The 27,067-nt window shown below is 50.5% G+C and overlaps 3 protein-coding genes across 17 annotated transcripts in view; all 3 read left to right on the forward strand.

Moving 5' to 3' along the window:
* AAK1 (AP2 associated kinase 1) overlaps positions 1–14,257 on the forward strand; it is a 56,658-nt gene extending 42,401 nt beyond the window's left edge. For 2 of the 6 annotated variants that reach the window (XM_053966341.1, XM_053966342.1), the window contains 5 exons: positions 111–212; positions 1,144–1,245; positions 2,027–2,137; positions 3,718–3,822; positions 10,820–14,257. In XM_053966341.1, coding sequence (XP_053822316.1) covers positions 111–212; positions 1,144–1,245; positions 2,027–2,137; positions 3,718–3,822; positions 10,820–11,901 — 1,502 coding nt within the window. In that variant the 3' untranslated portion in view covers positions 11,902–14,257. Of the gene's footprint in view, positions 1–110; positions 213–1,143; positions 1,246–2,026; positions 2,138–3,717; positions 3,823–4,991; positions 7,071–10,819 lie in introns of those variants that run through there. The other 4 variants (XM_053966346.1, XM_053966343.1, XM_053966344.1 and 1 more) reach the window with 4 other exon arrangements.
* An 809-nt stretch (positions 14,258–15,066) lies between these two features.
* On the forward strand, positions 15,067–26,808 carry NFU1 (NFU1 iron-sulfur cluster scaffold). 9 transcript variants are annotated; one of them, XM_053966354.1, is made up of 9 exons: positions 15,067–15,163; positions 16,613–16,719; positions 17,008–17,143; positions 17,696–17,762; positions 18,241–18,355; positions 18,551–18,614; positions 20,187–20,361; positions 20,861–20,951; positions 26,725–26,808. In XM_053966354.1, the coding sequence occupies exons 1-8, from the start codon at positions 15,117–15,119 to the stop codon at positions 20,906–20,908; spliced, it is 759 nt and encodes a 252-aa protein (XP_053822329.1). In that variant the 5' UTR covers positions 15,067–15,116; the 3' UTR covers positions 20,909–20,951; positions 26,725–26,808. The 9 variants fall into 9 exon arrangements, with proteins under 9 accessions (XP_053822329.1, XP_053822331.1, XP_053822328.1 ...); XM_053966356.1 differs by having other exon boundaries at positions 20,861–20,947; positions 26,725–26,748; XM_053966353.1 differs by lacking the exon at positions 26,725–26,808 and adding an exon at positions 21,152–22,113.
* The window catches only part of GFPT1 (glutamine--fructose-6-phosphate transaminase 1), a 28,141-nt gene continuing 24,576 nt past the window's right edge, over positions 23,503–27,067 (forward strand). For both annotated transcript variants that reach the window (XM_053966348.1, XM_053966349.1), the window contains exons 1-2: positions 23,503–23,585; positions 26,725–26,832. In XM_053966348.1, the coding sequence (XP_053822323.1) occupies positions 23,579–23,585; positions 26,725–26,832 (115 nt within the window). In that variant the 5' untranslated portion in view covers positions 23,503–23,578. The remainder of the gene's footprint in view (positions 23,586–26,724; positions 26,833–27,067) is intronic.

Below are 27,067 nucleotides of genomic sequence, written 5' to 3' on the forward strand. Positions count from 1 at the left end.
TGCAGGTGCTGCTCTGGGGCTCACACACAGCTCCTGATTAATGGTGTCTTCTTCTTTCTTCTGCTTTTTCTCTCTGTTGCCTCCTTGCCTCTTTTTCCTGCTTGCCCCAGAAAAACTGATTGAGGGCCTCAAATCTCCCGAGCCTGCGCTCCTGCTCCCCGAGCTGCTGCCTCTGGCTGACCCCTTCGGCAGCACGGCAGACACTGTCAATGGTAACTGCCCCCCTGTGCCCCCCTGTCCCTCCTGTCCCCTCCTGTGCCCCCCTGTCCCTCCTGTCCTGCCCTGCATGCTCCCCCTGGCTCCCAGAGCAGCCCCTGCTGCTGGGAAGGGATGGATGGTGCTGAGGCAGAGCTGCCTTTTCCCTCTGGGGTGGGCACTGATGGTTGATGGCCGCTCTGCTCTGGCAGTGGCACTACTGGGCCTTAGTTGTTCTCTTGGGAGGAGAAAAATGGCAAAAATACCTTTCTTTGTGGTCAAGGGTTTGTGTTTGACTGTGGCCCAGGCACTGAGCTGGGCTGTCTCCGTGGCCCTCAGCAGGATGAAGAGGAAGGGCAGCATTCCCTGGAGCTGGGGAGTGCTGGGAGCAAAGGTTGGCTGCTGTGAGCCTGGGTGCAGCAGGCGGGTCAGGGTTTTGGGGTGCTGCAGAATTGTGTTCTCCTTGCCAGGTGCACTGAAGACAGGGAGTGCAGGCTGCAGGTGGTTGCCATCAGCTGCTGCTGTGGGGTGGGGTCCCAGCTGGGTGTGACCTGGCGGCTCTGACAGAAGGGAAGGACATGACTCCCTGTAACAGTAAAACTTTGGCAGTTTCTGGCAGTTGTCTGAATTTTAATGGTCAGTTACTCTGAATGCAAGGGGACTCCAATGGTCACTGCTTTCCTTCTGCTGGACAAGGATCTTGTGGATATTTTCTTCCTGTTCAGCTGCAGGGCAGGTGTTAGTAACCTGCTGTTCCACTCTCTGGGCATTTCAAATTGGACTTGTGCAAATTAAAATAAATAAAAGCTGAAACCAGGGTTCAAAACCAACCAAACCCTTGAGCTGACACTCTACAGGGTCAGTAAAGGATTCAGACAACTCCTGCCTCAGTTGCTTCTTCTGCTTTTCCCAAACTAACCTCTGGCTTCTCCTGTGCCTCGCGGAAAGGCAAAGCTGACGTGGCTGTGGAGAGCCTGATCCCGGGGCTGGAGGCCCCGCTGCCCCAGCGCCTCGTGTCCCAGAGCGAGTCCGTGGCCTCCAACAGAACAGGTTGGTGAGGCACAGGGGCTCAGAGCACCACGAGGCTCTGGCTGCCTCCACAGGGGCTGCTCTGCCACTGCTGGCACCTGGGCCAGCTCAGGGAGTGCTCTGGGCTCCCGCCTCTCCTTGGGGGAGTGCAGAAGGTTCTTCCCCCAGAGAGTGCTGGCACTGCCCAGGCTCCCCAGGGAGTGGGCACGGCCCCAAGGCTGCCAGAGCTCCAGAAGCCTTTGGACAGTGTTCCCAGGGATGCCCAGGGTGGGAATTTGGGGTGTCTGTGCAGGGCCAGGAGCTCGGCTCTGATCCCTGTGGATCTCCCTCAGGAGATTGTGTGGTTCTGTGGAAGTGTTCCTTGAGCCCACCCTCCCAGACCTGTAGGTGCTGGTGCATTGCTCCCATGAGGTGGTGCAGAGCTTGGGAGCAGTCCCTGATTTGTCCCAGGGGGGCACAAAGCAGCTCCTGGGCCCTTTCTCCTTGTGCAGCCTTGGTTGGGCCACTTCCCACAGCAGATGGGCTCGAGCTCCTCTCAGAGCTGGATTGCAGCTCCTCTCTCTGCAGAGCTGTCACCTGGCTCTGTGGGGTTCTTTGCTCAGCTTCAGGGGGACAGAAAGCCCTGCTGGAGGTGCTCTGTGCCCTCACTGAGAGCAGTGAATCTCCTCCACCACCAGAAATGGCAGTTTCTGTGCTGGCTCTGCACCAAAGCTGTGCTCCCCCCCCCGCCTGTGGCTGAGGGGGATGTGGCAATGAGAGCTTAACACTGTTTGTGTCCTGTCCAATGCTCACCTGGATCCAGACTCTCTCACTGGGGAAGACTCACTGCTTGACTGTTCTCTGCTCTCTAACCCTGCTGCTGACCTCCTGGATGAGTTTGCTCCTGTAGCTTTCACAGCTCAGCCTCACAAAGGTAAACTGCTCTCCTGCTTTACAGAGACAGATGCTCTGATCTCTTCTGGTTTTATTGTCCCCAAACTACTGCTTTGTTTTCTTCCCAAACTGCTCAAACTTGGAGTGTGCACTGATGTTCTAAGGGGAGAAAAAAAAAATCAAGTGTTCAGCTTGACTGTAAAGACAGGGTTAGTCCAAAATGGTGCTGTTTTCCATGGAGTGGGATCCAGCAGCAGGCAGGGTGGGCTCTGTGTGCAGCCCTTCCTCACTGAATGCACTCTGGGTTTGCTTTTTCCACGTGCCGTTTGAGACTGGTGGTTTTTCTGCATTATTAATTCCAGAAGGGAGCCTGATCGTCATCTGTCACGAGATTTTGGAACAAAAGGAATTTGCTGTGGTTTGTTGGAGTTAGCATCTCAGGCAGATGAGCTCTCCCAGCCCTAGAGAACGTTGTCCTTATCAGGAGAAGTTCTTGAGTCCAGCTGTAGTGCCACAGCAAACAGGAACAAGAGCCTAAGGGGGAAGGTCAGACTCCTGGGCTATTTATTGCCCTGAAAGAGAGGCCCAGAGCAGCAGAGCTGATTCCTGGGTGCCCCTCAGAGCTGGGGGGTGATTTGCTCACTTGCTGAGTGTCCCTATAGCAACAGAAATGCTCTGGCCTCAGAGGAATTGCTGCAAAAACAGCCTGGAATCAATTTTTACACTTGACGGCACTTCAGAATGAGTTTGTGCTTTCCACAGAGCTTTTGGGTTGAACAGGCAATCGTTCTGACTGCTCAGAGCTGTGATCCACCCCTGTGCCACTTCACTTTGCACTGAGATGTGTGGAGCACTTACTGCTCCATCCTGGGGCACAGCAAAGCCCAGGTGTGCTGCTGTGGCTTAATGAGAAAATGAATTTATGGCACGGTTCTCCCAGGGCTGTCCTCTGGGATGGGAAAGGCTCGTATGTGCTGAGGAAGGTGAGACTCTGTTAGCAGGGGCTGGGGCAAGGTGCTAAAATCTTCCAGAACTCATTGATGGCTTCTTTTCAAACCTCACTTTTAGCTCTGGGTGTGGTTATTAACTGAACATCAGTCTCACTCTTTATTTTTGGCTTAGTTTATCCAGTGCTGGTGCTGGTGATGATCTAAAACACCCCTGGGACAGGTGCTGCTGGAACTCTGACTTCATCTTGTCCTTCTTGTTTCATTGCTGTGGGTGAAGGCTCAGGGTTTTGTCTCATGTAGATGACTGGAATTTCTTCTGTGGTTTGTTTTTCTCCCCCAGCCCTTTTCCTCTCCCTGTGCATGAGAGCTGGGAGCCAGAGAGCCAGACTGAGCCTCTGCCATGGCTTCCAGCTGTCCAGCTGAGCCCTCAGACTGGTCAGGTTTTCTTCTGGGTCTTGCTTGGTTTGGTTTGATCCCCTCCCCTTCTGTATTTCATTGCCTCTCTTCTTTCCTGCCCAGACTTACCAACTTCATTTCACCTTTTAAATAAAACTCTTGCTTCTAAACGCTACCTCTGAAAGCATTAAGATGTTCTAACACTTCCTGGCAATTCTAACCAGCCTCTCTGCTGTCTTTGCTTCTTTACCCTTATTTCTCTTCTATGCTGCAGAAGATACTAACCTGATATCAGGCTTTGATGCTCCTGAGGGCTCTGAAAAAGTGACAGAAGATGAGTTTGACCCAATCCCAGTGTTGATATCCAAAAATTCACAAGGTAAGCCAGGATGTGGGAGTGAAAAAGGGAAGGAAAAAAGGCAAACAGTGGATATATAAATTAGTTTTGGGGCAGTGGCACTGCAGCACATGGGACTGGTTCCAGTCTGAGCTGTGAAATACCAGAAGTCTGGTCCCTGTCCCCACCTCCTCGAGGAGCTCTGGGCAGGCAGAGCCTGGAGGGCAGTGATTGGGCAGCTGCTCACTTCACCATCGTGCCCCAGATTCCCCCTGGGGAGATTTGCCAGCAGGAGCCAGAGCCCTGTTGGGTTAACAGCAGCAGCTGTGCTGTGGTTTGCAGCTCCAGGGCCAGCAGCAGGCAGGCTTTCACTCCTGGCCAGGAAGGATCAGTGAACTGGGTCCCCTCTCTGCAGTCACCCCACTGAAAGGATTTTTTGATTACAGCCTTTGATGTACTTGTGGAGGAGGTTTAAGGACAAATCCAGGAGTTTTTTTTTTTTAGGCCTTTTTGCTTTTCTTTTTTTTTTTTTTTTTTTCAGTTTGGTCACAGAACCTTTTGGCTTCCCTAACTCCCATTTTTGGTCACGGCAGGAATGTGCTGAGCCCCTGCTCTGCACTAGTCTTGGCTTTCAGAGGCTGACACTCGTTAGGAACAGTTCAGGCATTACAAACTCTGCTCCTGCTGGGAGTCAGGGATTTCTCCCAAAGCTGGGCCACCCCTGGAGGGTTGGAACCAGATGCTCTTTAAGGTCCTTTCCAGCCCAAACCATTCTGTGGGTCTCTCCTTTAGTATCCAAGTCCCAGTCCCACGATAGCCCAGTTCTCCCGGAAGCAGCTCAAAGCACCCAAAGGTACTCCTAAAGGAGATCTCAAGAATTAAAATTCTGACCTGTCCTTTCTGTGGGCTGTGGGAGTCCTTGAATTTGTTTTAGAGATCCCTTAGTAAGGACAGGGCTCTGGATAAACTTTGTGGAAAGAATGGGTTTGTAGGGATTTGTTGGCTGCTGTGCTGCTTTGGTTTGGGGGAAGAGGGTGGAACAGCAAGCAGGGGATTCATTGCTATGGTGATACAAATAATGAGAAGAGCTTGAGCAAATTCTCTGTTTTGCTTTGACTTTTTTCTTTCTTTCTTGATCCTGAACTTCTGAAACTGTCGTGTGTGTGTGTGTGTCCTGTTCAATACTGAATTCCTATCTCTCACACTTTCAGGTGGGCATTCTAGAAACAACAGTGGAAGCTCTGAGTCCAGTCTTCCCAACATAGCCAGGTCTTTGCTGCTGGTGGATCAGCTCATAGACCTGTAGCAGTGCCACAGTAGCAGAAGCAGTTTCTGTAACGTACCCACACTCCGGTTTCCTTGCCAGAAGAGTTTCCTTCCTTGTGCTTCTTTGGGGCTTTTTTTTTCTTTTTTTTTTTTTTCTTTTCTCCTTTAATTAAGAGAAAATTCTGCCAACAGGAGACAGTCACCCACCTCTCTCCCTGTCCTGCCGTGCCCTGGGGAAGGTTTTGGCTCAGTTCTCCAGGCAGCCCGGTCTCTGTAAGGCTGGTGAAGCCCTGTGGGGCTCCCTCTGCCCTGTCCCGAGGCCGTGTCCAGGGGAGCAGCCTGGAGAGCCCCCCATGGCCCTGCTCAGGGAGCTGGGGCTGCTCTGTGACCCTGCCCCAGCCTCCTGTCCCTGGAGCAGGGCGTGAGCAGCGTGGCCCCATCTGGGCTTTGGGCTGTGGCTCTGCTTCTGTTCCCCTGTCCCCACAGCTGGGCAGGGGCCAGGGGACAGTGGCAGGGACATCCCTCAGCTGCAGCACATGGGGTAGGAGAGCTGGTGGCTCTGAATTGCTTCAGAGGAGGAGGAAGCCCCAAGTTCCTCCCGGCCATACTCTGGTGATGGTGCACATGAAAGTTTTCCAGCTGCCCCCAGCTCATGGTTTGCTGTTTGACAATCCTGCTGGGAACAAACTGCGCTTCATGGGGGAGGGAAAACAGAGAAAAGGAAAAAAAAAAGAGAAAAGGAAAAAGAAAAAAAACCAGATTGTTAAAGCTGCAGAAATGACCCTAAGTGAAGCGTGACAAGGTCTTGAACCAAATCCATGTGAGTATGGCTGTGACTAGTGTTTCACTGGCCTTTTTTGGGGTGAAAAGGGTGCTGTGGCAGCAGCAGATGTATTTTCTGTGACTTCTTTTCTGTGTTTGACTGGAAAAAAAGAAAATCCCCTCAACCTACTGTAAATGGTGTATGAAACAAATTGTCCTACAGCTGTTTGTCTATTTTTAATCCTGGTTTTAGTCAAGCATCTGGTATCTGTTCTGGGTTCTCCATTCTCTCTTGTAACTGCTGTAGTGCACCCCAGTTCAGTATGGAGCCATTGTTTCAGTAGACAAAGATTCCTGTGGGCCTTTCTCCACCCCAGTCTCTGTGACCACGCATGCCCTCGGTTCAGGTGGTTTGAAATCAGTGCTGCTACAACTCGATGGGTTCTCCCTTTTCCTTCCCCCCTACGCTTGGTTTGTCCATAGCTGGATCCGCTCAGCTCCTTCTCCTTGGCTTCCCACGAAGTCTGGAATTTCTATCTTGTATTTGAAAGCCCTCTGTGAGCAGAAGGACTCTTCCTGTGTAGTGGAACTCTCCCCAGCTTTCCTGCTCCCCGTGTTTGTGTTTGTAGCTGTATTAGTACCAGTGCAGTTCCCCCGTGCGAAAGTGCGAGCGACTGAACGTGTCTGTGCTGACCTCGCTGGGAAGGGAAGAACCCCAAGTTTGTGACTCCTCCTCTCCTCCCTCCATCTCCTCCCCTGCCCAACACTTAGTTTAACAAATTCTGTACATAGAACTCCCATCAGTTGTGTCTCTACATTACTCTTCTTTTAAAACCTACACTTACTAATAAAAGTATTGCTTACGTGTGTTGTATCATTACATGTGTATACTGCACTTTCCAAGAGAAGCTTTACATGAGAACTATGGAAATGACCTTAGTAAAATTGTGGATAGAACTTTATTATTTTTTTGTTTTATATTCCTAAAGCAGAGGCGAGCTGGACTGGAAAACATGAAGACGCTATAGATAGAAAGTTATTGTATAGTCAGATACTGAGATTATATGAAAAGAGAATGGATTTTAAAAAGTAACCATCTACTGTATATTAGAAACAAAGATTTCTGTGAATTAAAGTACTTTTAAAGAATGTTTAAGATTTTAAATCTAATGGCGCTTGTTCAAGGGTTCTGGAAAACCAGAAAAATGACAAATGCACTGGGTTGTTAATAATGCTATTAAATAAGCAGATGTGAATGTTTATTTTATTGCTTTTTCAAGTAGCTGTTCATGGGTGTGGGTGGAATTATGATATTTTAGAGATGTCTGTTCTTAAACCTCCTTCATCAGAAAATATTCACCCTGTGCTTGCAGAGCGAATGGAATTGAGAGATGAGTGGAGATTGGGGGTTCATTTTAAACTCTCCAGAAACTGTGAGTGTCCCACGGGCCTGGGCTGGTGCTGGTGCTGCTCAGAACTGAGGGGTTTGTGTGAGAGCTGCTGCGCTGAGGGCACAGCTGTGCCACAGGACACGCTTGGTGTCCCCTGAGGGGCTGAGAATCAGTGCTGGAGCTTGGTTGGAGCCAGGGGAGGTGTTCCTGTCCCCTCTGAAGGGCTCAGGAGGTGTTCAGTGCCACCCCAGTAGGGCTGTTCTGCTCTGCCCATGGCAGTGCCCTCATGGTGGGATGGCAGGAGGGGTTGGAGCTGGCAGTGTCAAACACTGTCAGGGTCAAATACAACCACAGCATGTGGAGCAATTTCCCTTCACCTCAGGGTCGTGCTTTGGGTGCAGGAACAAGCTCTGCGTTTGGGTGGCAGAGGTTCAAAGGAATAGTTGGAATTTTGGTGTTGGTTCTTGCTTACTCTGAGGGGCTCAGGCTGGGAAGGGCCCCTGCCTTTGGAAACCTCCTGTTCATCTCTAACCAGATGAGTTCAGTCAGCCACCTAATTTCTGACAATATCCACTGTGCTGGGAGCATCTGTCCCAAAACAGAAGGTGCAGCTCCCTGGGTTTGGACTGTCTAAGTCTTCTCAGGATGCCTTGGGACCTCCTTGTCCAGGGCTTCAGGTGCTGTGGAACCTGCTGGGACAGTGGGTGGGAGAATCCTGGCTTTGTGGCAGATCTGCATCCTCCTCCAGCCCACTCATCACGGGCCAGGGCAGCTCGAGCCAATCTGTATGGAGCAAAATCACTTTTAGAGGGAGCATCTTGTAAAGGAGCAATAATGGTGTTCTTTGGCCTAAAACTGTGCAAAACCACCTTATTTAAAAATTCACTCAGTATGCTGGCCCTGGGGAGCCAGGAGGGGCTGCTGGCTAGGTGGCTTCTGGGGGCATCTCCCAGAATGAGGATGCTCCTGCAGTGCAGGGCTCAGACTGTTCATGGGCTGCTGGGATGTGGGGTTAGGGTTGGTGTGCTTAACTCCTGCCTGGTGCAGGTGTGCCAGAACTACAGCATTAAATTCCTTATCCTCTGCAACTGAAGGCTCTGGATCTGCCTCCAGGTCTCCCACTGTGAGTAGCTTTGAGCAGAAATGCTTGATCCTGCAAATTGTCCAGTGCCACATGTGTCACTGACCTTTGGTGCTATGCTGTTCCTCCTTGCTGGGAGTGCTGGGTGGGCTTAGTTCTGTACTGTTGTTTAATGGGATTGCTTCTAGAAATTGGAACAGTTTGCTTCTAGGAATTGGAGTACAAGGAAAGCCTGCACAGTGCAAGAACGAAGGAGTGATAAGTCTTTCGAGCCCTTTAAAATTCCAATCTAGTAATTCTGCACACTGGTAACTGTGCTGATCTTTAGCTGCCTGTTCCTGGATGTTTTGTCCTGCCTGACTTTGGCTTGGTGAAATCAGGAGAGTTTCCTGGTGAAAGGGGAGCTTTAGACTTCAGGAGTTTCTCTGTCTCTCCTGACCTTTTTTTTTGGGCTCTGCTCCAGAAGCGAGATCCTCACCATTGTGGTGACTGCTCTGCCCCTTGTTAATAGGGAGTAAATCTCTAGTTTTCCTCTTGGTTATTTCAGTACTCTGCCACTTCAGGGCACTGTTTTCCTTGGAAGCTGGGGAAACTCCAGGTGCCAAGGCTGTCACCTGGGGTAAAGCTCTTTCAGGTTGCTGTCTGAATACCTGCAGAGTGTGTTCCTGGGGTACTGAGTGATCAGAGGGTTTTTTTTAAGGTTCTCCCTCTTGAAAAAGAGCCTGAGTATAGTTTGGAATCTTCTTTAGTATGTATATCTGACCCTGGAATCAAATACTACACACACCAGTGTTGTGCAGGAGAAAACTGCTGCTGAGCATTTGGTGCCCTTCTCACGTGACTGGACAGAGAGAACATCAGAAAAGAGAATTTTTCCCAGAACAGGGCATTCTGCTCCTTGTGCAGTGTCCCCACATTCAGAGCTGTGTGCTGCTAAGCAGATGCGTTTAGCTGCTGTCCTCCCTCTCTTACTCTGTCCCGAATGTCGTGGCTTGTGTGGGCACAGGCCTGCACAAGTTAGAGAGAGAATTCCACCCAGATGTGCAGTTCTTGTGCAGAGTGGGCCCTTGCTGTGCACGACCCTGCTCTGCATGCTGAATGCCTTTTCCCTGGATCAGTGTGGATCCAGAAGCGTTTCCATGCCGTGGCAGCTGGTTCTGCTCTGGCTCAGCCTGTGTCTCAGAGTGTCCCAGGGACCCCTGGCCAGGGTGGGACCACCAGCCTCCTGGGAGCCTGCTGCTCCAGGAATCCCAGAGTGGCCCCTGAGGGAAAACCAGTGTGGACAGCACGGGCTGCAGGAGAGAGAGGGGATTTCTGTGGAGTAACTGGTCCAATGTTCTCATAGCTGCGCTGTCTTTCTTTAGCAGTGTGATGTACCCAGGTGAAGAGTTCCCAATAAATACTGGTTCTGATGCCTCATGAACGGCTGCTGTGTCTTTACTTGTGAGCAGTGGTGGAGAAGGGGGTATTTTGTGTCCGTAAGTGTGATGGAGGACCAGTGCCCGAGGGCTGTGATGGGTGTGCAAACATGAGCAATTCGCCTGGGCAGAGTTTTCCCTGGGTGAGGTTCTGGCACTGCAGGGTGTGTTGGTTGGTGCCTTGCTGACCCTGGGTACCAACCAGCCTCCTCACCCTCCTCGTTCTTCCTGCAATTCCTACCGTTTTAGTTTTCATGTGATTTTCTCCTATCCTCTTGCTAACGAGTCCAATGACACTTCTAACCTGCCAGTAGTTCTGTGAAGGTAAGAGATCTTCTGTTTTGTCTGTGTGAGTCCTAAGGCAAGCCCGGCCTCCTGGTGGCTCTTGGAGCTGGAGAAGGGCAGGACAGCCTCTCCCTGCACTGCCTTCGTATGCCAATGCAGAAGCAAGCCAGGTCATTGGAGCTCTGCTCCTTGATTTGAAGCCATGGTATGGAGTGTTTAAAACCATTTGTCTGGCAGTGGTTAAAAAGAATAGCTGCTACTAAAATAGCTGCTACTTAGGATTCACTAAAAGCTGTAAGCTGACCTTCAGTCTTTGAAATGGGCCTGTTATTTTAGCAGGTTTTGGGGCATCCCCACATGTTCCACAAGCAATTCCACGTATCTGTGGGCTGGCCCACAGGAAGAGAGGCTAGGCCAAGCAACAGATGTGCTTGGAGAGCAGCAGTGCAGGATGGAATGACACAACTTGTCTGTCTGCTGGAGCCTCCCTCGGGCAGCAGCGAGGGAGTGAAGGGCAAGCGTTGGGAAGGGAAACACTCTGTGCTGGTGGCTCTTGTCGTGGGTGGGTGGGAGAGAAGCCTGGTGGGATGGTGCTGAGGGTGCTGTGTGTGCCCATGCGTGTGTCAGACATCTCCCATCCTCTGAGCAGTGGTACCCGTGGTGTCCCTGGGCCGTGTCACCAACACCTTCCCTGGCATTATTTTTTCATTGATTTACCCTCCCTCTCCTGCCCATTTTCCATGCATGGTGGTGGTTTCCATCTGACATTCCTGTGTAATGTAACTTTGTTGTGATTGCTGAACTGGTTCAGTAACGCCTTTCTCTTGTGTTTGTAGGTGTGCAGAGGGCTCCGGGCCGGTTCCCAGCTGTAGCTCTCGAGCTCTGTAAAGGAGATCCTGGCAGTGACAGACTCGCCTCATACAAGGGTCAGCCCGAGATGCTGGAGGGGAAAGTGCAGCACAGCTCAGAGTCAGAGTACTTGGCCAGAGATGGACCTTCAAGCAACAGCTCCTTCTACAGCAGCGAAGGAGAGGGGACAGACCACGAGGGAGATATTCTGGATTGCAGCGGGTCCAGGCCTTTACTGATGGATTCGGAAGAGGAGGAGGAGACGTGCAAGTTGTGCCCAGGGTTCCTGCAGCCTGTGCCCGGGCACGAGGCCTCCAAAGAGGATCCCCAGACGCAGGCCAGAGCGGGGGAGCCACTGTTCCCGGCCTTCCAGTCACACAGCGGGGAGGTTTTTAACGAACCCGATGTGTTTGCCACGGCTCCTTTCCGAAGCTCCAGGAAGGTCCCCGATGAAGTGGATGTCTTTACCAAAGCTCCTTTTATCTGTAAGGGCAGCGTGGCTCTGCGGCATCCAGAGGAAGCAGATGTGTTTCTGAGAGCCCCTTTCACTAAGAAGAAAAGCATGGAAGAGTTGACTTGCCACAAGGAGCCGTTCACACCGCCAGTTTTCCTGAGCCAGGGGGGCGACGGCCGCGCTCAGCCGATGTTCCCGGGCCTGGATCCAGCAGTGCATGGGTCCATGGCCTCGATGAGAGCTCCGCATCCTTCTGCTGCCTTTGCTCAGGCAGGCAATCTCCATCCCTACTCCATCAGAGCCGTGGAGGCCCAGGAGAGCAGCCCTGCTAAAGCAGCGCTGCCCGAGCAGGGCGATGCACTGGGCTCCATGGCCAACAAGCCCTTCCGTCCGCAGTCCCTGTCCAAGTATTCCCGGCACTACGGCCCTGAGGATGGGCCAGGGCTCGAGGCCCAGCCCATAGCTGCTTACAAAGTGGTGTCTCAGACCAACAGACAGGCCATAGTGGGGTCTGTCTCGGTTGTCCCGCTGTCTTCCAGGACTACGGAGCTGCCCAGTGCCGATCCCTTCGCCTCGGCGCCCTTCCCTTCCAAAGCAGCAAAGCAGAAGCCTTGACGTGCCAGGAGCTGGGGGCTGTGCTGCCTGCAGGACCACCTCATGAGGACCTCAGACCTCTTAGCTGAACTGAATGACATAGCAATATATACATATATATATATAAAGTAATTATTATTTTTGGTCAGAACTCTATTTGCAGTGATATATAGTTGAACCATTTAAGTTATGTTTTTCCGAATGCCTGGCTCTCAGGATCCTTGTATCCTTTCCAGTTGCTTCTCACCTTCCTCCTCTCATTGTCTTCCCTTCATTTATTGCTTTTTTTAGATGCTTTTCTCGACCCAGCAGTATTCCATATTTTCTGGTGGTTCTCCTGGGTGGAGAAATGCACTACAAGATGAATTAAAAGGTTTATTAATTACAGAGCGAGTCAAGCAGGACTTGCTAATGCTCTGGAAAGGACATGATTTCACAGGTTAAAGGGTTATTGTGACTTTTGCTCTCTGAGGGTTATTGTGACTGTGACAGCAAACTGTGAATTCAAGGACAGTGAGTGTGAGGGCCCAGACACCAGCCTGTGTCACAGCACACTGAGCCAGGAGCTGCCCTTGAGCGCTGGAGTCTGCTCAGAAGCTGCTGGAAGAGAGGTCAGGCCTTGGTGCTGTGGGATGGACCTGTGGAACAGGGAGATGCTTTGCTGGAGTGAGCAGGTACCCTGTGTGAGCCACGTGGGTTTGAGGTGTTACCTCTGCTCACTGCATTCATGTTCTCCTTCCTTCTCTTCAATTTTACTTGAAAAATTGCTTCTGAATAATTCAGTGAAGCTTCTGTCAGTGCCACATGCAGGTCCCACAGAGCTGATGCTGGAGGAGCATCAGCCTGTCCCTTCACAATGGGAGAAAGGGAAGGTGCACTGTGCCCTGCGGGCTCGACTCCAGCCCTGCTCGGCCCAGGTCAGGCTGAATTTCCAGCTGGCATTTTGGCAGCTTTTCTGTCCTTCAGGCACTTTTACGGGAAGAGCAGGCTAACTGTGCCCCAGAGCTCATGATCCTGCCAGACACATCCAGTGCTTAAAACTGTTTTAAATCTCTTCTGAGGGTGGAGGCAGCACGTTTGTATCTCTGCATGTGACTCATAAGGTAATGGGACTTCTGGTTATGGTCAGAAAAGTCAATTTCAATGCCTGTTACTCTAATACCCTTCTCATTTCCAGCCTGTTTTCCTCCTAATCCTGTACTACCACTGCTGCAGCCTCAGCGTGATGAGTTGTTAGTGGAAATTTAATTTCCATAGCATCTGAAGCTTACTGTTTTAATGAATGTGGAAGAACCATGCTAATTATTTGCCACACAATTAATGATCTTAGTGAAGTGAGACTTACACAGACTCAATGGGTGTGTTTTGAAATCAGTTTTCTGAAAAGAACCACTGGTTTCACGTGTTTTGTAGTAAAAGGTGTTCACTGCCCTCGTACCACGTCCCTGTGACAATCCCGGATTCCTGCTGGGAGAAGAACTGGCTCTTGCTTCTCACCCACTGAATGCACTAAAGTCTCTGCTCAAAGTGATCAATCAGAGTTTTTGCCTGAGTAAAACAAGCAGCTGGCTCTCACTGCCGTGACTGCTGGGGGGGACTGTCCTCCCCAGCTGCTGCAGGACTCTGGGGGCTGTCCCAGTGTCCCCTCTCCTGCCATCACCCCGACCCCGTGTGAGCACTGGCGACAGGGCGAGATCTGCTTAATTGCTGAACTCAATCACTCCAAAGTGCTAATCAGTTACTTTAACTCAGCTTCCACCAAAGACTCTTGTGCTGGGGAGTTGAATTTTTGTGGGTTTTTGTTTCTTTCCTCACAGTGTTAAATCAATGCCTTCAAGCACACTGACAGACCCCAAAGCATTTTTACGGTAGTATCATGATGCTGAAATCTTGCTCCAGTTCTGAAACACATTCCTGAAACCTGAACAGCTGCATGAGCATTTCTAGAAATAACCCACAGCCTGTAGTTTCTGCTGTAGGTGGGCAAATACCCTCACACACACCTGGAAATACTCCCTGTGAAGTCAGAGGGAAAATGTTGATCAGCGTTCCTGATCCCTTGCCTCCAAAGGGATGGGGTGGGAGGGCAGGGGGCTCGCTCTGGTGTGGGATGCAGCAGGTAGAGCACCCCACACACCCTGGAAAATCTCCTTTGTGTCCAGGAGGAGCCGGAGCTGGGAGTGTCCTTGGTCCCCACAGTGGTGCACAGTGACACACAGTGACTTATGTCCCCCAGTCCCCTCTGTTCCCCCCATGCCTGGCAGATCCTTGGGCACAAGTTTTGCACTCCGGTTGGGATCGTCTGTCCTGGTAATCATGAAGAAATGTTCCACTTGTAAACTTATGTACATTTTATTAAAACTGTATCTGATGACAAGCACCGTCTCAGTTGTGCCTGCCTTCTCCCCTCCCCGTGGAAAATACTTTTGCTGGATACAGGGAATCTGGGTTTTAAGGAGTGCTGAACTGGGTTTGGCTGCTTTATCTAGCAGCTGTAAAGTCAAACTGATCTTGCCGCTTTAAGCAGAGGATATTTCAGTTTATATCCAGTTTACATTCCAGAGAGAGCCCTTCCCATGCAGGGCAGGACAGAGCCCTGAGCCCTCCCTGCAAAGCTGCTGCTCCTCAGCGGTTTTAATGCAGGGCTTGTGCCTCTGGGGAGATGAGGGGGCTCACTGTGTGCTGGTTAAACGTGTCTTTCGGTATCATTCAAATGCCAAGACTGTCCTAAGTGCAAAACATTATTTGGGCTTTGCTGCGCCTCTTAATTTAATTTCTATCTTGTGTAAATGTCCGTTGAGAGAGACTTTGTGCTGCCTTCTGGCTCTGCAAAACTCCCTGGCAGGAGGTGACAGCCAGGGGTCCGGGCTCTGCTCCAGGGAACAGGGACAGGACGGGGAACGGCCTCAGGCTGGAAATCGGGGAAATTCCTTCCTGGAAACTGGGAAAATTCCTTCCTGGAAAGAGCTACCCACCTCTGGCACAGGCTGCCCCGCGCAGTGCTGGAGTCGCCGTGCCCCCATCTGGGGGGGGATTTAAGCGCCGTGTGGATGTGGCAGTCTGGCACACGGGTCAGTGGCGGCCCCGGCCGTGCCGGGAGCGGCGGTCGGTGGCCCCGGACGGAGCCCGTTCCGTCCGGAGCGCCTCCGCCATGGCCGCCGTCCCCCTCAGGCGCTGCCGCCAGGGGGCGCCGCCCTGCCCGGGCGGCGGCGGGTGCGGCCCTGGGGAGTGCCAAGATGGCGGTGGCGCGGCGGCTCTGCGCGGCGGCGGGGCTGGGCGGGCGGTAGGTGACCGCGGGGCCTGCGGCTGCCGCGGCACGGCTTTTTCCCGGAGGGAGCTCGGCTTATTCCTGAAGGGGCCCCCTCTCGCCCTCTCCTCGCGTGACTGAAAGGGGGCCGCGTCGCAGTTAGCGGCACTGCGACCTCCAGGGCCGTCCCGGGTGCTCCTTGCTCTTCCCCTTCCTTTCTCCATCGCGGACGGGGGTGACGCTTCTTCCTGGTGGGCAGTGAGAGGCTGTTTGTCCTTCTCAGCCCTTTCCAGCCGCAAGCTGGTAGCTCTCCGTGACACGCAGCTCCTGCGTGCTCAGCCCTGTACACCCTGGGAGAACCGTGAGGGGAAATTCCCCTGATCATCCGCTCAGGATCCTGCTCCGAGGGGTAATTCCCCTCACACCCGGCTCAGGATCCTGCACCGAGGGGTAATTTCCCTCACACCCATCTCAGGACCTGCTCTGAGGGGTAACTCCCCACATGCTCAGGGCACTGCAGCCGGGTGTAATTCCCCTTAGGTGTGCTCGGGATGCTGCAATGAGGGGTAATTCTGCACCCCCTCGTGTGCACAGGATCAGGCAACGAGGAGCTGGTACACCCTTCCCACTCTTCTATCTTCAGGGCCCTGAAGTAAGAGGAAATTCCTCCCCCACAATTGGCTCAAGATCAAGCGGTAAGGGGGATTTAGAGGACCCTGTAGCGCTGGGCACACCTGCTCTGTGCTGAGCACTGTAAAATGGGATATAATCATTATTAGCTAAAGGGAGATAACGGAGCTTCCAGAGGACCTTCCTTACACATCCTGTTGTGGTGTCTACCTGCTCCCAAGCCCACAAAAGTAAGCAAGTAACACGATTTAGACCTTTTCTGTGTTTGTGTGTCCTGAGCTCACAGCAGGGATGTTCATTTCATGAGAGAGATCTTCTCTCCTGTTCCATGTTTGAGGTGTCTGGGCCTTGGTGCAGTGCCTGTGCTCTGGTTTGTGACCCCCAGAGAGACCCAGCCTCCTATTGAACAGCCCCTGCTGATGGGATTTACTGAGTTTATCAGTTTTCCTCTCCTGTAGCTGATAAAGAGGAGAGGAACTAGATAATAATTGATCCTTAGTATGTAATAATTAGTCTGTGATGTGAGATGGGTCTTGTTTTCATTTTCTGACTTTCACTTTGCTTTGAAATACTCTGATGCTGTTGGCTGTGCATACAGTTGCAGAAATTAGGTATTCACAGCTGTGAAACTGAAGCCTGTTACTCCATCACTCTGTCTTACTTTTCCTTTTTAATGTTTTTTTTTCTTTTGTCCCCTGCTGCTCTTCCCCCCCTTTACTTTTGTCTGAGCCAATGACACCACCCCAGGTGTGTCTTGCTGAGTCCCGGGGCAGCTAAAAGCATCTGCAATGCTCTCTCTTTGGGACAGTGCAAATGTGGAATTTGGAAATTGTTAGTAAAGTTATTTTTCTTTAGGTTCTGTCACATGCTGTTAAAAGATCATAATCTGACAACTCGCCAGCCTTTCCACCAGCTTCTGCAAAAGAAACCATCTCTTCCATCTGCAGTGTGGCATCGTGCAGGTAAATACCAGTTAAAAATGAGCAGATGAGCATTCTGTGGGGTTTTATGTCCTGTGGTAATGCTGAAAGTTTGTGTTTTAGTAAATAAAAGTTAGCAAAAGAAGCTAAGCGAAGGTTCATTTTATCCTGCTGTCCCCTGTGAGATGACGTGCCCAGGTTCAGCAGTGTTCCTGTGCTCTGGGATCACCCTGGGCTTGCTGAGTAATCAGGACTTGACTTTCATTTAAGCTCCTTAGGTTTGATTATATTACTTTTCTTCTTTTTTTTTTTTTTTTTTTGTCTTTGCAGTAAGAGGCATGTTTATTCAAACCCAGGACACACCAAATCCAAATAGCTTGAAGTTTATTCCAGGAAGGGAAGTGCTAGAGTCGAGGACTATGGAGTTTTCCACACCAGCTGCAGCCTATTGCTCACCTTTAGCAAGGTATTATTTCTCCCTTTTAAATAGAATTTGGAATAAAAATTTCCAAAGAATTAACAGAAGCTCCCTGCAGGAGAGGGAGGGAAGAGAATTATTTGATTATTTCAGATGGTTTGGTGCACTTGCAGTAATTCCATGGTTTAAGTCTTTTAAAAATTCAGTAAGCAAATGCTCAGTGCACGTACAACTGTTTTGTGTGTAGAAATTCTTTCAAGTGGGTATTGTGAAATCGCTGCTATAATTTTCCATTAGAAATGGAAATTTCCATTCCATTTCCATACTTTTGTGGTAAGATTTCTGATTCTTTCATTCATTGCATTTTTGATGTTTTCCAGTCTTGCAAGAGAATATATTTTCTTCCCCCTGTAATTACAAAAACACTATCACAACCTTATGCTGTATTTACCTCCAAGTTTACCACAGTTTTAGGGTTTTTTCCTGTAGATGAAATTGTGGGTTAACCATATTGTTAATTGTTAAAATGAAAACTCAGTTTGTTTGTCAATTGGGGACAAACATTTTTGCCCATTTTTCCCCCCCTTGTTTCCTTAACAGACAGTTATTCCGGATTGAGGGAGTTAAAAGTGTTTTCTTTGGGCCAGACTTCATCACAATCACCAAGGTAAGCAGAGCTGTGCTCAAAGATGAGCTGTGTGAAATGGCCACTGAGAGATCCAGACAGGTGCAGTGGAGGTTCCAGAGAAGTGTCCACAAGTGCCTTTAATATTAAACAAAACAAGTTCAGGGGATGCTAAATTGGTACACTGACAGTCTTGAGTCTCTGAAACAGTCAATAAAAAATATCTGTCAAATAATAACATATTTTGGAGACTTTCACACCGTCTTAGCTAATCTTTTAAAAGCACTTGCTTGGCTTGCAAACAAGGAGACCCTTCTTTGGCTGTCACAGTCTGAGTCTGACTAAATGTCTTTGGCAAAGCTGGACTTGAGAGAACATGAAGTCCAGTCTGTGCATCAAATGTGAGAGACAATGATGGCATTTTTAATGTGAGAATCTCACATTTTTAATGTGGAACCTAGCAGCAGCAGGCAGGTACTTTTCTTCACTCTTGTTCTTTCCCCTCTTCTGATTCTCACAGGAGAGTGAAGACCTGGATTGGAACTTACTGAAACCAGATATTTATGCAACCATAATGGACTTCTTTGCCTCTGGCTTACCTGTGGTTACTGATGAGGCACCTAGGACAGACACAGGTAAATCAAATCTTCAGGGAGAGGCCAAGTCTCCTTTGGCTTTAGCTTTTGTGACATCCAGAAGAGCCTCCACTTCTCCCTCACAAAAGCATGCAGGAGAATTTAAATTTAAAACCTATTAAGGTGGCTGCAGGCAGGAATTTGCAGCCTGGAATTCTCCCAGTGTTCTGACTTGCACATTTTTCTTTTCCCAAGCTGCTTCAGAAGAAGATGATGAAGTTGTACTGATGATTAAGGAGCTGCTGGATACAAGAATCAGGTAGTTTATACTCCAGAGGAAGATTTCCTAATGGAAAATCCTGGCCTTCAATGGATTTTGGCCTTGCACTCTGCTGTGATTTTATTGGTGCTTTAACACAGCTTGAATTTAGAAACTGGTGGTAACTAATGAAGTCTCCAGAGTGGTTGTGGATCATGTTGTTTACCTGAGGAGTATTTTTGTGCTCATGAATTGCCTTCCAGAGTGAACTGAAAGCAATAAGCAACTTGACATTTGAAGTGCAGGGGAAGATGTGTTTGTGATATCTGATGGTGACATCTTCCCCAGCTCACAAACTGCACGAACCAGAAACTGTACCTTTTTTTTTTTTTTTTTTTTTTTTTTTAAGCTGCTGCATTTAAAGTGATATCACGTAATTTAAAAATTTCTTTATCTCAGAGCAGACACATGGTGCTGGTTAATTTCCCTGAAAAAGCAAGACAAGTAGAAATAAGCTGGAACATCTTTGCCAAGCATCTGTACTAAGTGTTGAAACCAGAAGCCAATTTCTGCCCAAAATTCTGCTTTTCCCACCTTTTCATTTCTTTAATTTCTTCCCCCTGCACCCATCAGTGCACCAAGAAGCTGTTGATGAGAATATCAGCTGTGGTGCATCTTCCTTCATTTTCTAGCAGGGTATTCTCAGAAATAATCCATCAACCAGGCTACACATAGGGCATTTATTGTCCAGCAGATCAAAATTAAATGCAGAGGAGCTGTCAGAAGGTGCAGGATGGGAGGAATGTACATCTGTAAGGTCCTGTAGTGTGTCAAAAAGTTAATTCAAGTGAGAAAAATGGAATTTTAAATCATGATCTTTGGCTTTCTGGAATGGAGATAATTGACTGTGGTGAGTTTATAAATGTGTCAGGTTCACAGATTTTTCTGTTAGGACTGTAGCTCTCAGAGAGTTATTTTGGAAATCAGTATAAAGACCTTCTGTTAGAATAACTCGATGGTTTTAACTTGGTCTGGAAAAATGTTGCTATGGGGACAGAGCTACAATGCTGGGCATTTGTGGCTGGCAGAGGGAGAGCAGGCTGTAGAAATGCTCGTGGCACTGGGGTGAGCTTATCAGGAGCTGCTTCCTTCACCCCTGAGCAGGATGAAGCTTTTATAGTTGGGGCTGTTTTCTGTCCTGGTAAATTGTGGAGAACTGCATATTTATTCATGGAAACAGGGCTTCTTATCACAGGTGACAGCTGTGCTGCACCCCTGGGGGGACACGCCCCCTGAGGTATTTATTGGCAGCACCGAGGCAACGATTGCCTCCAGGCCAGGCTGAGCTCTGCCCCAGGGTGTTCACTCCCTACCCTAAAATCTCAGTGGTTCCTTCATGCACTGCTGCATTCCTTGCAAAAATGCTTTGCCTGCATACAAAGTTTTGATGTTAGATAGTCCAGCAGAGCAGGAGTTGTTGGAAATGTGAACCAGGTGGTTGTAGAGAAATAGTGACTAAATCCCTCTGTCTTCACAGTTTTTGAGAGTATTAAATACTGCTTCATGGAGGGTTTCTGGAAGGATCCCTGTTTCAGCTCTACCAGCTTTAAGCTGAGTGTTGTGTTCCCTCAGGCCCACAGTGCAAGAGGATGGTGGTGATGTTATTTACAAAGGCTTTGAGGATGGGATTGTGCAGCTGAAGCTGCAGGGGTCGTGCACCAGCTGCCCCAGCTCCCTCATCACCCTCAAGAGCGGCATCCAGAACATGCTCCAGTTCTACATCCCTGAGGTGGAAGGCGTTGAGCAGGTGGGTCGGGGAGAGGTTTTGGCTGAGGTTTTCTTTTCAGTGGAAAAGGAGCTCTCTGTCCCTTTCCAGCGGGGGCAGGTTGGCAGTCAGGGAAAACCAGGGGTGCATGGATGCAGGTTTTCCAAGTCAGCTGGAGAGCTCTGCAGGGTCCTGAGCCCAGAGCTGGACACGCTTGCTGATACCTTTGTGATGTGATAAAAAGCAACAAGCTTTGTCCCCTGAAATGCAGATTCTTTGGCTTTCTCATGAAATGTCTGATTTCTGGAGCGATTGTTTTCCTGGCCTTTGTGGTAGCTTGACCTGCTCCTATAATTAAAGCTCATTTCCTCCTGGCATTTTGGATTGCCAGTTTTTCTTACCTTCCTCCTGAGCCTGTTGTCGTGCGGTGGTGTGGAATAACTGCTATTCTCCTTGGGCCCAACAGGAACTTAATGTAATAAATCCTGCAGGACTGAGAGCTTAAACTGTTTATCTAAACTACTTCTGGATTTGATTTCAGGTTGTTGACGACAATGACGATGCGGAGAAAGAAGCGAATTCTACTTGACTTCGTCATCTGTGGCCAAATAAACATTTGCCTCCTGCTGTAGGTAAACCATCTTTGTGCTGAGGAGCAACCAAATCTGCCTTGTCAGAAAAGTAGTTGTACTTACTGTGAGAATGTCCCAGCAGTTCATCCACTAATTTATTAAATGCCCTGGATGTCAAAAAAATTATTCTGCTATGTCTTTAGAAAGAAATGGTGGGCTCAGAAAACAGTGATGTGTTTCTACATTGTTTTTTCATACAGAAACTTCAGTACCGAAAAAAAGAGAAGGCAGAAGTTCCTTGGCTTTTTTGTGCAATAGCAGTGTTAAATGGTTATTCCCCCAACTTGTGAGACTGACAGGACCCTCTGCCCTTACTCTGTAAATGGGAGCTTCAGGAATGTTAGTTTTATTAAGTCTTGTTAAAAAGCTGCTGATTGCTATCAAATTTTTGTGTGTGAAAGATAACCTATAATATCAACTGTTCATTTTGGGGGATGTAACACTGTGGAAAGTTACCTCCTTGCTCATTGCCACTGTGCAAACCATAGCAACAGAAACAAAAAACGTTTGTTATAAAAATTGTACCTTCTAAAGCAAATGTTAGAAAAGAATGATCCTTATCAGCTTCAGTAAGTAGGCTAATCAGCTCATTTAGCAGGAAAATCGTTCAGCCACCATGCAACAGCTGATTTCCCAGCATCGGAAGGAAGGTGCAGTGCTGGAGGCACGGACTGCCTGTGCAGGGTGGCAGAGGGAAGCAGGGCCTGTGTTTGTGTTTGCTCCTGCCACATCCTGTTTGCCCGGGACGTGGCAGAGCAGGGCTCCTTCCAGTCCTGCACACCACGGCAGGGAAGTGTTTGCTGTTCTGACGTTGAAACGCGTGAACAGGCTTTGCAAGGAGCTGTGTTTACTTTTGTGTGTAGGAATGATTTCTTCCTGGTGCCTGGCTTTGTGACCAGGAATTCTGTTCCTTCTTTGTGCTGCCACCACGGAGCTGAGTTTGTGGTCCTCATTTGGCTTAGGATTGGCTTGACAGCCTCTGGAGTGTTCCCCTCTTTCATCCCTTGCCAGTCTAATTATTCCTCTGATAAAGTCCCTAAACAGGATCAGTTCAGCTGGTGGAGAATCTCCTCTATAGCACCACATCAGCATGTGGTAACTATAAACTACCTATTACTTGGCATAAATTTGAAAATAAATATTTTAGCTAAATACTTCTTCAGCTTTCAGTAATAACCCGCAGTTGTTTGAATCTGGAAATCGGTGTGAAATTACCATGTTTTCTTTTACTCTCTGATGAAGCACACGGTGGTATTGATGACAGAATTCCCTGCTGCAGGGCAGGGAAGGAAAGCCCGGGCCAGGGTGAGCTCCGAGGGGAGCAGCGCTGCTGTGCCTGCCTGCAGAGTGTGCGTTCCTGCCCCTCGCACCTTCCCAGGGGTCAGTGCTTCCCCGCACCTGGGAAATCGGCTCCCACTGCCGCGAGGCACTCGCCTGCCTGCTGGCAAAGGGGGTGGGAAGTCAGCCCTTGTCCAGCTTCACAGTGAGGAGGAGATGGAGTGCCGAGAGCGGGAGGGGAGAGCACTGCTGCCCTGCACGCTGCAGTCCCGGGATCCCCGCCGTGGTTGTCCTCGCTGTGGGACAGAGGCCAGGAGGGGGCTGTGTCCTGGCTGCAGGCTTCGCGTGTTCCTGAGATCCGGTGACCTCCTCCTCTCTGCTCTGTGCCCAGCCAGGTTTTGGCAGCAAGCTCAAAATATGGTTCTTTTATGTGTCCTGACGCTGTGGGTTGTTTTCTGTGCTTTTTAAGGAAATAGTTCTTTGTTGACATTTTAGTGTAATATCAAGTTGAATGAAGGGCATTTCTCTAGAGGCATTACTCTCTTTTGTAGCCTTAGGCCTTCAGTAAGTTTCCTGGCAGGGTTTGATGGGGGTGGCTGCAGACAGACAGCATCGCTGAGCTCTCCAGCTGCACGGATGTCACGCCTTGGTCAGTTAGCCTGTCCCAGTTTGCTTTGCAGATCCATCTAAATGGTTTCTTTCTCTTGCTTCTGAATGGGTGCTGTTATAGAGCGGGACTGGGGAAGGATGCAGCCCGTGTCACGCTCCCGGGAGCCTGACGGGGCCGCTTGTTCCCTGCCCTAGCCCGGAGCAGCCTCGGTTCGACACCCGGTGATCTCCAGACGCTGAAAGCTGCGGGAGGGCCTGGGGGTGATCCCGTGGGTGCTGTTCCTGCCTGGCGTCAGTGGGAATTACCGGGAGGGAACACCTCTCCTCCGCTGTCCGGGGCCGGCAGTTACCGCGAAGGGTCTGGGGTTGGGAATTATCGGGAAGGGTCTGGGAACGGGCATACCCCGGTCCGGGGTTGGGAATTCCCGGGAAGGGTCCGGGAACGGTGTCCCCCCGGCCCGGATCAGGGGGCTGGGAATCACCGGGGCGCTCAGGGAGCGGGCCCATCCCGGTATGCCGGGGGTGTTTCCGACGCCCGTCCCCGCTTTGTCCGCCCGGCCCCGCGGCGGACGCGGCCCCGGCAGCGGCTGCCACGTCCCGAGCGCGGGCGGGCGGGGCGGCGGCGGCGCGGCCAATGGCGGGCGCGGCCGGGGCGGGGCGGGCCGGGGCCTGCGCTGGGCCTGGCGCGAGGGGCGCGGCCCCGGCGGCACAGACAGCGCGGCTGCGGAGCGGGACGCACCATGTGCGGTGAGCACCGCGCCGGGGGGGCGGCGGGGCCCGGGCCGGCCCCGAGCCGGCGGGAGGAGCCGACCGGGCGGGCGCTGTGAGGCCGCGGCCGGCCCGGGCCGGGCGGGGACGGAGAGCACGGCTGTGGCGAGAGGCGGCCCGGCCCCGTTATCCCGAATGCCGGCGGCGCGGGGAGGCGGCTCGCACCGTGTTGGTGGCTTAAAGGGCGGATTGTCGGCAGACCGTGGGGATGTGCGGCGGCGGCAGCGGCGGCGGACAAAGGGCCCGTGCCCCAGTTTGCCCCCGTGCCGGTGGGGTTGGCTCGGTGCTGCCGGGGCCGCCGTGCCGGGGCCGCCGTGGCCCCCGGCGGACACGGTAGGGCGGGCCGGTGGGAAGGGGCGCTCCGGTGGCGCTACCAGCCGTGGCTCTGCTGCTATCGGAGGCACCACTCCCACTCCGGGCGCCGGTACCGGTGGTGGTTTTTAGGCGTTGCAACTCCCGATAATTTGTTTTCCGCAGGTGGGTCCGGGTTGGCTCGGTGTGGCCGTGGGTCCGGCCTGGCCCGGCTTTGCCGGACCGTGCCCCGAGCTCGGGCCGGAGCCGCTTCTGGCTCTCCTCTCCTTCCACTCCGCTTCCCATGGAAATGCAGCCACCCTGCCCCATCCTTTACACACGGGAATGTCATTTATCTTTTCCCTATCCCGTTGTCTTCATGTTTTTCCGTGGAAATTTATGAAACAGCGATCTGTTGGATTTTCCTATTTTCATTTTTTTTTTCCTTGTATTTTTGTGTGCAAAATTATGCTCTCAGCGGGACTGTGGGTTTTACACTTAATGTGCAAGTTGCCATTTCTCTCATTGTTTTTGTGGGATGGAACCAGCATTGCCTTCAAGCTGTCAAGCTGTGGAGAATCAGGGACTCGTACCTCAGCTCACATTTAACACTGTGTTAATTCATGTTGGAAGTACAAAGCGGAGCAAAGCTAAGAATAGAGAGGATAATTATTATTATTATATATAGCTTGCTGCAAGAATAGGGGTGCTTTTGGTGCCTCGTGCTTGCCGTATTTGAGGTCCGGCCTCTGAAATGTGCAGTATTAACATTCTGCTCTTTGTCTTTTCCGCTGTGAAAACACCGGGCAGTTCTTCCTCAGCTGTGTTCGGGATTTTAGGCATTTCCCCCGTTTTTGATACAAGTGAAGTTCTTCTTGGATATTGAAACATTTTACGGGAAGAGTGAGAAAAGCATTGGGGAGTACTGTCTCTGTTGCCGAGGGTTGCTCTGGGATGTATCCTGGAGTGAGAGGTCTCCTGGTTTGTCTGGAGCAGAGGGCCCTGATTTCCCAGGCTGTGGCAGCTACAGGGCCTCAAAACTCAATATTTCTGTCATGGAATTGAAGCTGGGGATGGATAAACCTGGCTTTATCCCACCACAGCTGCCCATCCACCTCCAGAGTTTTATCCAATTCACACGGAAAGGTTGAGTTTTAAAAGAAATAAATGTGACAGTGGTGCTGTTGTTACCTGAACTCTCAGATACCTCAGTCTGTGACACTGAAGGGAGAGCTTCGGCAGCTTCCAGACTGGAATTACCAAGGCAGTGTTTTCAGCCTGATGTTCAGGTTTGTGACCCTACAAAATCTCATGGGCTTGTGCTGCTGGACAGGAAAAGGAAAGGAGCCTCCAAGTCCAATGCCTTGGTGCCTGCTGTGTGCCTTGTTTAGATGTGCTGGGGGTTTGTTTCTAATAGTGTCAGTAAAAGCCAGGCTTTGTCCTTGGTTGTGTGACACACAGGTGCAGTTTGAACACCTGGCCAGGTGTGAGTTGGGTGTGCTTGGGTCCGAGTGGACCAAACCAGTTCCATGGCATCTGTGAAACAGGTTTTTCCAGGGCTCCACAGACTGTTCTGTAAATCAGTAAACCTGTCATATGCCATGGCTGGATTTAATGACCAAAAGGGGTGGCAGAATTCAGGTCTTGGGGTGGCAGAATTCAGGTCTTGGGGTGGCAGAATTCAGGCCGTGGGATGGCAGAATTCAGGTCTTGGGATGGCAGAATTCAGGGCCTGGGGTGGCAGAATTCGGGCCTGGGATTGTAGAATTCAAATCTTGGTTTACGAGTGATTCCTGAAGATAAAAATGGGCTTAGGAAAGACTTGAGTTTCTAGCTCTGGGGTTGCATGGACGTCAGTGGGGATGTTCAGCCCTTCCTCATCTGTCACACCTGGCTGTACCTGGTGTCTGCCTTGGAGCTGTGGGCCAGAGTGAGTCCTGGAATTGCTGCTCTGGTTGGTTACTCCGGGCAGGAGAAATCCTGCCCTTTTTTAGCTGGAGAGGGAGCGTGGGCAGCAAGAGAGGTGTCCAGTGGACAAATGTGGATCTCCACAGGGTGGATGTTTTTCTGGTTTTGCTTTTTTTCCCAGCCTGGAGGTGATGAATTGAGTTTCAGCGCTCCCCTGTGCAGCTCCCAGACATAACAGTGACGGCAAGCTTTCTGACCTTGTGCTCCTCAGACTGGGCAGAAAAAGGGATGTTTTGGGACACAGGGACTGGCACCTCCCTGAACTGCTGGGCAGCAGCAGCAGGAGCTCCTCCAGCAGTTCTGGGATAAAGGATTCCTTGGAATTGCCAGGTGGATGTTCTGATAACAAGGTCTATGGAAATGAGTTAACAGTAATAGGAAAAGGAATTTGGGAGTAAGCCCAGCCCGAAGGCTTTTCTACTTTTGTAGGAAAAGGATTGCAAGAAGCAATTCCTTCGTGTATCTCAGTCATTTACCTGGAAGGGGTGATGCATTTCATTTGCCTCTGAATGTGCCATGAAATTAAGGAACCTGAGCTCCAAAAAAAGTTCACGAGGAAAATAAAGTTCTCAGACAAAGTAATGTGGTTGTCAGCTTTAGAAATCAATAATGCCCATTTGTTGAAAATGTTAATCTGTTACAATTACCAACTCTTTAGAGGGAAATCTTTATGTAGCTGGTGTTAAGAAGGCCTAGGATTTGTGCTTGAATATTAAAAATCAGCTCTGTGAGAGAGTTGAGTGTCAGAAGCAGCTGAATGCCTGCTCTGGTGGTTCCCCAGGTAAGGTGTTTAAGGCAAACCTGCAAGAAAGGAAATGTTTTACATTCTAGATTATATTGTTCTTCTTTCCCCACACAGGCATCTTTGCTTACCTGAACTACCATGTGCCCCGGACGAGGCGGGAGATCCTGGAGACCCTCATCAAGGGGCTGCAGCGCCTGGAGTACCGGGGCTATGACTCTGCAGGTATCTCTCTGAGCTCTGCTGGCACTTTGGGCTTTCTCTGGGGCTTTTCCTGGTGTGATGTGAATGGTTTCTGCCACCTTCTGCTGTTGAGGAAAGCTGGAGCACAAACTGGATGTGCCTGTGGTCAGAGGTTTGGGTTAACTTCAGATTAACTTCAATACACAGATGTCTATAAGCATTCATGTTTTTTTTTTTTTTTTCCCCAGAGGCTTTAAAAATACTGACAAGATGACGA

This window comes from Vidua chalybeata, chromosome 28 (genome assembly GCF_026979565.1).
Source record: "Vidua chalybeata isolate OUT-0048 chromosome 28, bVidCha1 merged haplotype, whole genome shotgun sequence".
In the NCBI taxonomy this organism is placed as follows: domain Eukaryota; kingdom Metazoa; phylum Chordata; class Aves; order Passeriformes; family Viduidae; genus Vidua; species Vidua chalybeata.

Excerpts from the sequence above, each read along its gene's own strand:
- NFU1 (XM_053966354.1), top strand. The coding sequence starts at position 15,117 with ATGGCGGTGGCGCGGCGGCTCTGCGCGGCGGCGGGGCTGGGCGGGCG. Across the intron at positions 17,763-18,240 it reads ACTTCATCACAATCACCAAG|GAGAGTGAAGACCTGGATTG; the intron begins GTAAGCAGAGCT and ends TGATTCTCACAG. Across the intron at positions 20,362-20,860 it reads AGGTGGAAGGCGTTGAGCAG|GTTGTTGACGACAATGACGA; the intron begins GTGGGTCGGGGA and ends ATTTGATTTCAG.